Source organism: Mastigoproctus giganteus, chromosome 6 (genome assembly GCF_048544385.1).
Source record: "Mastigoproctus giganteus isolate SK-2022 chromosome 6, ASM4854438v1, whole genome shotgun sequence".
In the NCBI taxonomy this organism is placed as follows: domain Eukaryota; kingdom Metazoa; phylum Arthropoda; class Arachnida; order Uropygi; family Thelyphonidae; genus Mastigoproctus; species Mastigoproctus giganteus.
In genome coordinates, this window is record NC_143580.1 from 229,849,070 (window position 1) to 229,860,656 (window position 11,587).

An 11,587-nucleotide genomic window follows, 5' to 3' on the forward strand; every position below is an offset into this window, starting at 1 on the left:
ATTTTTCAAAAACTTTTAATAATACATGATGATTTTATGGCCTGATTGATGGCCATTTTGATACCTTTTTATGTTTAAAATTGCTTAAAATTAATTATTTAAAATGTTAATTTTAAATCAATGACATTAATTTCTTAAAATGGTAAGAACAAATTAACCGGTTAAAAAGTTTCCCACTTTTGGTATAACATAAAGCAGCAAACAGCTAAGTTTTTAGTGATTGATTGATTTTGATTTTTTGTGGCGCAAAAACGGCAAGGTTATAGTGCGCCAGGAAAAGGTTAACATATAAAAAGATAAGACTGGTAACTTGTAAAAAAGGTTACTCCGTCGAAAAGTGCATATATATATATATATATATATATATATAGACATATCAATAAATAAAATCAGAACAATGATAAAAGCAATATGAGATAAATTTCATATAAGTGTATATATATATTTAATCAATTTTAAAAATTTAAAAACTGCTGACACATTGTCATTGTCATTTAAAATCTGACTGAGTGTATATGGCTCAGTCAGATGGGTAAAAGCAGTAAAACGAGCATTTCTAAAACTGGTACAATCGCATACAGTACAATCGCATTGAATGGATAAAATGGTGTCGCATTGCTTGCACATAGGAGGGTCATCAGCCCTCAGCAAAAAGGAGTGTGTGTCACATGACAGTATCCTATGCGGAGCCGAGCAAGAACAACTTCCTCTTTGCGATCCCTGCGTAAGCTGGACCGCCAAGGATGGATCACAGGCTTAATTCGACATAGTTTGTTCGTAGTAATCATCTATTTTTTTAGTAAAGTATAAGATTTTATTATATTTATTACATCAAGCAGTGCTTTCTTTCCATTGATACAACAACTGGCACACTGGTAGATATTTGTGACGTGAAAGTGCTCTCCCTATTAGTAGTAGTATGAGCTTATGCAGCTTTATGAGCTTTATGAGCTTATGCAGCATCAGCCAAAAAAAAAAAAAAATCACACCATTCCCTCCTAATGCCTGTCCAGTTCCTCCTTAAATTTATTTAATCTATAAACTTCCACAACAGATGGAAGTTTGTTCCAGCAATTAACTACCCGTTGGCTAAAGGCAAATTTCCGCATATCTATTCTACATCTGTCTTTTCTTAATTTGAATTTATGTCCCCTTAGGTTTGTAATCTGAACAAGTGGAAGGATCCCATCAGAATTCGGCGTGCTCAACCCATTCAAGGCCTTATACACCTCAATCAGATCACCGCGTAGATGCCTAGTCTCCAGCCACTGCAATTTGCAGAACTTAAGCCTCTCTTGGTAAGAGGATCCCTTCATTCCCCCTCACCAATCTTGTTGTCCTTCTCTGTACACACTCAAGCAAATCTACATCCTTCCTAAAATGAGGCCTCCAGACCTGTATGCAGTACTCAAGGCATGGCCTGACCATTGCCTTATATAGAGGGACAATTCCCTGCTAGCAAAATTCCTATATATCATTGACAAAACCCCATGATCTGCCCTGGCAGCCTGTCTGCATTGCTCAGAAAACTTCACAATTGACTGCACAATTACTCCAAGGTCTTTTTCATTTTCTACCACTTAACGTGGTAGAAAATGAAAAAGACCTTGGAGTAATTGTGCACAGATGTGAAGTAATTGTACACAGTTGGTACGTTTCTCTTCACAGTAATTGTACACAGTTGGTACGTTTCTCTGGAGTTACTTCTACCCATATGCAGTACTTTGCATTTGTCAAGGTTAAACTTCAGGGTTAAACTTCACTTCTTAGCCCATCTGCCCAAATTATCTAGATCCTGTTGCAGTAGCACACTGTCATTAACAACCCTGCCAACTTTTGTATCATCTGCAAACTTCGACATTAAGCCTGATATACCTTCATCAATATCACTGATAAATATACAAAACAACAGTGAACCCAAAACCGAACCCTGTGGGACTCCACTAATAACATTAGTCCACAAAGAGCATCACCCATTGATTACCACTCTCTGTCTTCTCCCACTCAACCATCCTTTTATCCATTGTAGCAACTTACCCTTAATACCATTCTGCTCCAATTTGTACAATAGTCTTCCATGCGCAACAGTGTCAAAAGGTTTCCTGAAATCCAAATATATGATATCAAAATTATTTTTTACATCCAGTTCTTTTGTAACCACATCCTTTGTAACCTTGATAATATTCACTCCCTATCGAGGCTCCAAAAAGAGTGAAAACATATCAGGGTAGTGAGGTCACTTCAACTTAAGCAAAATTTGCTTTGTGAGTAAAATATAATTTCAAATATGATTGGATTGGCTCATTATCAATCCATTTATATTTGAAATTTATGACATGGTATACTACTGCCTCATAAATTCCATTCTATATTTCTATTATTTATGCAATGCAATTTTAATGATCTGTAAAGAAAATACCACGCCATAAAAATTTTCTTTTCTTTATGGTTATTTATAATGAATCTCTAATAATCATTTATATTTGTTAATTATTGGAAGATATAAAAATATTAATAATACAGGGATAAAAAAGAATACTAATACTATTTAAAAAAAGGTTATTAGATAACTAAACGTTTTATTTTAGCCAGCGAGTTATAAATTACTGGAATAAGTTGCCTTCATGGGTGGTAGAGGCCGACAGTTTGGGGAAATTCAAAGGTCATCTGGATAGTACTTTCGGGTAAGGGAAGCGCATAGGATGATAGGTTTAATTTCCTTTTTATTTATTTTTTATTTTATTTTTTATTCATTAATTATTATTAATTAGTTATTTATTTTATTTATCTATTTATTTATTTTTTGTTTTTATCATTGTTTTGTTCGGATTTTTTTGGCTGGTGCAGCATAAGCCATAGGCTTTCTTGCACCATGCGGCAGTTACTAATACTAATACTAAACAGAGATAAAAGAGACGAATCTGCTGTACACTGTTAAAACTAATTTATGTAGCAGATGATGCAAAAAAGCATACATAGTCTTTTTAAAAATTAATACAAAAAAAAAAAAACCTATTATAGAAAATAAGAATGCATAAGAAAAATAGAGAGCAATATAAAGCGAAAATAGCTTACCATGTGCAATCCATACAGAACTTTTGCCATATCAATAATCCGTTCAACTAATTGATCAGATGACACCGCAGGAGTGCTATGCACAGGTTCCTTCTTGGTGCCTAATTTGCTGTACAGATAATGCTGCCAACTCATTACATCACTGGGATCAATCTAGAGGAAATATATAAAATTAGCTTAAAAAAATTATTTAAAATGGATTGAAAAAAGTTATTATGATACTACTAAGTCATAAACTATCCAGGTAGGTTTTGCATAACATATTATAGCATTAATGTGTTACGTAAAACGCAATTTATGACTTGGAAATCTAGTAACCATTGTAAAATAAAATGCAAAAAATAGAGAATCCTGAGAGTCTGGATTGAGAGTCATAACTTTTTTGATTTATAATTAGTTTGCCACTGAGGAAGTGCTTAAAGCAAGCTTGTAAAGTACAGTTTGTACTTCCAAATTTGTTTCTACATTTAACTATACAGAGTCATCAAATTTCCATATTGTGTATAAAGTAGTTACTCTTTCGTAAATTGAAACTACTTCATTTCAAATACAGTGTAGTCTTTTACCCTCATAAGTATTTCCTGCTTATAACTGTGCTCTTTACCAAGGGTGTATTTTTGTGCAGTAGGACTGCAAGTCCTTTATAATTCTGAAGGATCAATGGTAGTAGTAGTAGTAGATGCAGCTTCAGCCAAAAAAAAAAAAAAAAAGGAAATACAAAACAATCCCCTCTAAATATTTGTCCAGTTCCTCCTTAAATTTATTTAACCTATCAACTTCCACAATGACAGATGGAAGTTTGTTCCAGCAATTAACCACCTGCTGGCTAAAGGCAAATTAACGCACATCTACATCTGTCCTTCCTCAATTTCAATTTATGCCCCCTTAGGTTCGTAATCTAAACAAGTGGAAGAATCTCATCAGAATTCAGCGTGCTCAATCCATCCAATACCATTTGTATGTGTAATATTTCAAAAAATTAGCCAATGACAAACTACAGTATTGTTTCTTCTTTTCCTTGTAGCAGTAAATATCATTATTATTAGCTCTGTTACTAATTAGCTATGCTGTCTGTCGGCATTATCTTGATCCAAACATTTACCTACCTTCAGATTTCTTTAAAAGCTTTACCAAGCTATTTATAGCTAACGGTCTCGGTAGGTTATTCCTCTTGGTCATATCCTCCAAACTTCCTTTCTGTAGAGTTTTTTCTTGTCTCATTTTTCTCAGGTAATTCCTCTAACTTACTCAGTCTGATTCATTTGGCACTTTTTTTTATATTCATGGAATAAATTCAAAGCAGAATTAGATAAATTGTTGGAGAGGATGGACAGGTGAAATTTTTTATTTTTTTTTTTCTAGCACATGCTGTATAACCTTGTATAACCTTGCTTTTTTGCATTATTTGCCACTACAAATACTAATAACTGCAGCATTATATTTGGTCTCTATCTGTTGAATGTCTTTCCAAAAACTTACATCATTATGTTACTCTTAATGTATTTTATTCTTATAATTAAACTTCAATAAAATTAATTTACTCTAATTCACATGACTCGAGTGTCTTTTTACAATTAATATTTAACAATATAAGTTTCCTAATAGTAAAGTAATTTTTCTTTAACAAGGAAAATTGCCTTCAATTTTCTAATTGTACACCCACAGCTGGAAGAGATACTAAAGAATTTTCGGTTATTAAAGACCTTACACAACTTGTTCATTTACTTACTGGAATCAGAAAATCCTAAACATGCATCTAAATTTCTTTTTAATCCCTTTCAATGTCAATAACTTTCCAAAGTGCATAGTTAATGTTAGCTGTCTTATACTATAGGTATCTTAGATCATAACTTGGTGATGGTCTCTTCTCCAATGAAGACCACTACCCCACAATCATTATAGTGATTTCTAATCCTCTTTTCTTCCTTTACTGTTGTTTTATACCACCTGATTCTAATATTTGCTAGCTGATGCCATTGATACTATTCTTTTATGGATGAAATGCTTCCTTCCACATTCCGCCCTAAAATAGTATCCTTATTGAAACAACTGCTCTTTAAAAAATGTGCTGAGACTGTTCAGAATACGAATAAGATACATCAGTTGCAGCTAAATCTCTGGTGTCATTTTCTTCCTATACTAAAGCTCTCAGTAGTTAATAACTGATTGGTTTTTTTTTTTTTTTTATGAAGATCCCAATCATGAGAGGTATTAAAACCTATTGTACTTAGCACCATAGGTTGGAGGGTGAGAGGATGCTTGTTGACATTAGACTTGAACTACTGTAAATTGTAATTTTTAGGAAATACATATGAAGGAAGGTTGATCCAGAAAATGGAATAAACGAGGAAGAAGAAAAGTTGGTTCTGTGAGTTTCAAGTTGGACAGTGAAAGGATGTTGACTGGTTGCAGCACGTGTTTGGACTGCTTTGGAAGGAAGACAGAGAGAGAGAGAGAGAGAGAGAGAGAGAGAGAGAGAGAGAGAGAGAGAGAGAGAGAGAGAGAGAGAGAGAGAGCAGGAATTATGGAAGTCAATTCAGAAGAACAGTGCCCATGGAAGTATCTGTAGAAAAGGTATGAAGCAGAAACAGAATGTCGATGAAACAGAGAGTGGCGAGACTCTGTTAGAGATGAGTCATTAATTAATCTACCTGCTCTCTTTTGAATGGAATCTAGAAGTCTGAGAGAGTTTTTGGGTCACTGCCCCAGATGTGGGAACAGTATTCCATTGTAGGGCGGATTTGAGATTTGTACAGAGTGAATAGCTGTTTGGAAGAAAAGAACACCAACAGTGAAAGAGAAAGCCCAGTATTTTAGATGCAGAGGAAGCAATATTTGTAATGTGCATAAGCCAAGAGAGATTAGAAGTCGGGGTAATCCCCAACAGAGATATATGATCTTGCCTAGAAATCAGAATGTCATCAAAGATAAGCATAAGAGCAGAAGAATCTTTTTTGCAAGATATAGGTTAGGAATGAGTTTTAGAAGGATTGAAATCAACTAAGTTATTATTGCCCCACTGGAGATCAGAATTTAAGGAACTGCTAGTGGATAATCGAGAAGTTGAAGCTGTTTGAGCAGGGAAAGGTTTCTCAAAGTGGAAGATGGAATGCAATTTGCTATCATCAGCAAAACTATGGATAGGATTTCTGGTCAATGGAAGGTCATTAATATACAAGAGGAAAAGAGTGGAAGAAAGAACTGAACCTTGGGGAACACCAGCATTAGTGGAGAAGTTAGACGACAGAGAGCCATCTACCATCACCCGCAGTGAGCATTCAGAGGGAAAACTAGATACCCAATTACAAAAAACAGTTGGTAAGCAAGTTATTAATAAATTCAAAAACTCAATTTCAAAAATTCAAAAGTAGGAAGCTTGAATCTTGTCCAAATGCTATTTGAGCATTTTGGTCTCTTGCAAAACTACTGATTGCAACTTCTGCCCATGCTTACTTTCACTTATGCTAGATCTTGACAGGTTGCAAATCAACTGGGCTGAATTGGGTTGCAGATCAATTTGCAGGCTGCAAATTGATGCTATATAAGCTTACTTTCTTGCATCATATGCCTCTACTAATGCTATTATGCACCTTGTGAGATTGAGCATGTATGCCTCCACAGAAAATACACAGCTCATTGATTGCACCAGCATGCTGACTGTTAAAAACAGCTACATGAAAGCTTCCCTAGACACCTTGGGGCTGTGCTACAGTATAAAAGAAATCTGCTTATCCATGCTGTTGTTGTTATTTGGTTTTTAGGAGCATTAGAAACTAAGGCCATATTGCTCTGGGGATATGCGGTGGTGACCTTTCGGCATCCTCCATATTTGGTGGTCACAGGCTTGAACTCCGGTCTAATCAAGAAGCACTTGCTACATACTGCTGCTCCTGCCCACCTGGCTACAGAGGTGCCTCATCCATGCTCTCCTTCAGCAAACACAGATTTTTAGACAAGAAAATTTGTTAACTGATAATCTGGATTTCTAATCATTTCTGGAATAAACACATCAACAATACTGGTTGCTCTATATCAAAAACACTAGCCTTCTCTTTTGGTCTGGCTTTATTTTTCTTCTAAGCAGCTGCTAAATTTGCAGAAATATAAAATGAGCAGTTAGGTTGGTGAATGGTCTGTGTCCAGCAAACTCATTCCACTTTCTATCACAGATACCAGATAGCAGCAATATACTAAAGGTTCAAATAGCTTCTGTTTGATGCTACAATTTTTTTACTATTTTTATTTTTTGTAGTATTCAATCATTTTGTGACTGTATACAACAAAAGACACACGTAACTAGGGTAACTGATGATCATGAATATTATCAGATATTTAAATATTTGCATCCCTATTTAGAATTATACATAAAATAGAACAAGCACTGAAAATTGTTATATTAGTTGTATAATATTTCTACAATATATGAAAAAGTAATAAAAATAAGTTTGGCCTACTTTATCTGGCAGGGTAAGCTGAAGCTTGATATATTCAAAAATATCGGATTCTGGTGTTTTCTGTAAATAAAATTCAAAAAAAATTCATTAAGAAACACAAATATTTAATGCGTGACTTCTGATGAGCAAAATTTTCAGAGTAAATATTAGAACACAGATTTATTCAAAATTACTGCATAAAATGAATTAGAAATAAGTCTGGCTAATGACAAAAATTTTAAATTATGATAAAGACCTGAACTACCTGTTGCTGCTTTTCTTTTCTATAAGTTGATTCAGGTACAATTTTTACGTATATATATTTTATACACAGCAGCCAGGGAACAGTTGGTTCGCACCATCGTGATATAAAAAATTTCAGTAAGAAATACTGCAAGTGCTTTGCTTCTGAATTTCATAAAAATGTGTCATAGTAAGTAAATTCATTATGGGATGCTGATTAGATTACAGGATCTTTGTAAGCCAAATAAATTATAATGAAGTGCTAGAATGGACTTGGGAGTCATATTTTGAATGCTTCCTCTTAAAATTCAACTTGAAAATCCAACAAAAGTTGGAGAATATCATGTGAGAATACATACAAAAAAAGCAATTATGAGTATTCCAGGAAGCTGGCTTGAATTTTAACACATTAAACTTTTAACTGAATTCAATTCAAACAATAAAGCTAAATATGATAAACTAAAATGTCCCAACAATTATATGATAAAATAATGATTTATTTTGTGTGTGTGTGTGTGTGTGTGTGTGTGTGTGTGTGTGTGTGTGTGTGTGTGTGTGTGTGGGTGGGTGAGTGGGGTGTGGGTGGATGAGTGTGTGTGTGGGTGTGGGATAAACAATTAGTCATCTGTTCATTCAATTCAGTATTATTTAAGCAATGCAAACCCAGGATCTTGAGCTGGATATCATCATCCTACTCTTTCTTGGTGATTCCTTTCTACTTCTGACTCTTGCTCTCTCTCTCTCTCTCAGGGTAACTGAGAAAATTTTTTTGGCTGGTGCAGCATAAGCCTCAGGCTTCCTTGCATCATATTAGCATTAGTAGTGGCATATGATGCAAGAAAGCAAGCTTATGCAGCATCAGCCAGAAAAAAAAAAACTTCCACTTCACCCCTCCGTTCGTACGAAATACCTGTCCAGCTGAGCCTTAAATTTATTTAGGCTATCAACTTCCACAACAAGGGATGGAAGTCTTCCACCAACCAACTACCTGCTGGCTAAAGGCAAATTTCCGGACATCTACCCTACATCTGTCTTTCCTCAATTTGAATTTATGCCCTCTCAGGTAATTATTCTGAGCAAGAGGCAGAATCCCATCAGCATTAAGCATGCTGAAGGCTTTATACACCTCTATCAGATCACCTCGCTGGTGCCTAGTCTCCAGACCCTTTAATTTGCAAAACTTAAGCCTTTTTTCATAAGAGCAACCTTTTGTTCCATTCACTAATCTTGTTGCCCTTCTCTGTACTCGTTCCAGCAGCTCTACATCCTTCTTGAAATGAGGCCTCCAGACCTGTATACAGTACTCATGCTTTGGCCTGACCATTGCCTTATACAAGGGAATAATCACCTCCTTATCCCTGCTTGAAAAATTCCTGTATATCATTGACAAGACACCATGAGCTACTCATGCAGCCCATCTGCACTGCTCAGAGAACTTCATATCTGCCTGCACAATAACTACCAAGTCCTTTTCATTCACTACCACTGTCAGTGTAGTACAATAGAGTTGATACGTTGCTCTGGGGTTGCAGTTTCCCATATGTAGTATTTACATTTGTCAATGTTTGTTAAACTTCATTTGCCATCTCTCAGCCCATCAGCTCAACTTTTCCAGATCCTGTTGCAGCAGCATAGCATAGTAGTTCCTTAACAACCCTGCCAACTTTTGTATCGTCTGCAAACTTGGACATTAAGCTTGATATACCATTATCAATATTATAGCATTAGCATTAGCATTAGAAGAGGCATTTGATGCAAGAAAGCAAGCTCATGCAGCATCAGCCAAAAAAAAAAAAAACCACCACTTCACCCCTCTGTTCGTTCAAAATACCTCTCCAGCTGAGCCTTAAACTTATTTAGGCTATCAAATTACATGACAAGGGATGGAAGTCTGTTCCACCAACCAACCACCCGCTGGCTAAAGGCAAATTTCCGCACGTCTATCCTACATCTGTCTTTCCTCAATTTGAATTTATGCCCTCTCAGGTGATTATTCTGAGCGAGAGGAAGAATCCCATCAGCATTGAGCATGCTCAAACCATTCAAGGCTTAATACACCTCTATCAGATCACCTCAGTGGTGCCTAGTCTCCAGACACTGTAATTTGCAAAACTTAAGCCTTTCTTCGTAAGAGCACCCCTTTGTTCCATTCACTAATCTTGCTGCCCTTCTGTGTACTCGTTCCAGCAGCTCTACATCCTTCTTGAAATGAGGACTCCAGACCTGTATACAGTACTCTAGGTGTGGCCTGCCCATTGCCTTATACAAGGGAATAATCACCTCCTTATCCCTGCTAGAAAAATTCCTATATATCATTGACAATACACCATGAACTACTCTTGCAGCCCGTCTGCACTGCTCAGAGAACTTCATATCTGCCTGCACAACCATCCCCAGGTCCCTTTCATTCTCTACCACTGTCAGTGTAGTACCACAGAGTTGATACGTTGCTCTGGGGTTGCTGTTTCCCATGTGTAGTACTTTACATTTGTCAATGTTAAACTTCATTTGCCACCTCTCAGCCCATCTGCTCAACCTTTCTAGATCCTGTTGCAGCAGCATAGTGTCAGTAGTGTCCTTGACAACCCTACCTACCTTTGTATTGTCTGCAAACTTGGACATTAAGCTTGATATACCATCATCAATATCATTTATGAATACAGAAAACAATAATGGAGCACCCACTGAACCTTGAGGGACTCCACTGATAACATTAGTCCATAATGAGAAGTGTCCATTGATTACCACTCTCTGTCTTCTCCCCCCTCAACCACCCCTTTATCCATAGCAGCAATTTGCCTCCAATAGCACATTACTGCAATTTGTGCAGCAGTCTTCCATGTACAACAATATTAAAAGCCTTTCTAAGATCCAAGTATATAATATCAAAGTTATTTCCTGCATCCAGTTCTTTTGTGACAGCATCATAGTATCCAATCAAATTGGTCAGGAAGACTTACCCTTAACAAAACCATGCTGTGTCCGAGCTATAACTGAAGTCTTGTCTAGATGATCCTGCAGTGCTTCTTTAACCAGTGCCTCCATTAATTTTCCTGGAACAGAAGTTAAACTCACAGGTCTATAAATACTTGTGTTGGCCTTTGATCCTCCTTTGTGAATTGGGGTCACATTTGCACCACTCCAGTCTGTGGGTACCTCCTCTTAGTCCAAGGAAGCTCTCATAATTATGGCTAAGGGTTTGCTTGCTTCCTTTGCTGCCTCCTTTAATATAACTGGATAGATCCCATCCACCTCAGGTGCCTTTCTTGTGTTTTTCTTCAACAATTTCTCCTCCACTTTACTCTCAGTTATTACAAGATTATCTAGCTTACTGCCAGAGTTGAATACACCTCTGGCATTCCCCTCGCTGAATAACTCCTCATGTGTGAATGTCGATGCAAAATATTCATTTAGTTTGTTAGCTATCCGAGCAGGATCATCAACAGTTGAACCATCGATATCAAGTGGACCAATCTGATTCATCCCCTTCCTTCTAGAGTTTACTTAAGTAAAGAACTCTTTACTGTTTTTCTTTGCATCCTTTGCCAAAGATTTCTCGTAATCTGCCTTCACCTGCCTAACCTCCTTTTTTACTTGGTTACAGATCAACTTATATCTATCATAGGCTTCTGTGTCACGTGTTAATTTATATGTATACCAAGCGTTTTTCTTCTCTTCCATATGTCTCATTAGTTCATCTGACATCCATTTACGCCTAAACCTTGAACAATATTTCTTAGTTGGTATGTAAAGCCTCCCATTTTGAATTTGCTGTTGGTAACATCATCAGTTGGTCTCACTGTATACAATTTAAACACTGTCTCAGACCATCGTAG

The 11,587-nt window shown here is 36.3% G+C and overlaps 1 protein-coding gene across 1 annotated transcript in view; it reads right to left on the reverse strand.

The window, feature by feature from the left end:
• RyR (Ryanodine receptor) overlaps nt 1–11,587 on the reverse strand; it is an 841,404-nt gene that overhangs the window by 372,277 nt on the left and 457,540 nt on the right. Inside the window, exons 62-63 of the mRNA XM_090376454.1 lie at nt 7,530–7,596; nt 3,076–3,228 (exon numbers count right to left, since the gene is read on the reverse strand). Coding sequence (XP_090232580.1) covers nt 3,076–3,228; nt 7,530–7,596 — 220 coding nt within the window. The remainder of the gene's footprint in view (nt 1–3,075; nt 3,229–7,529; nt 7,597–11,587) is intronic.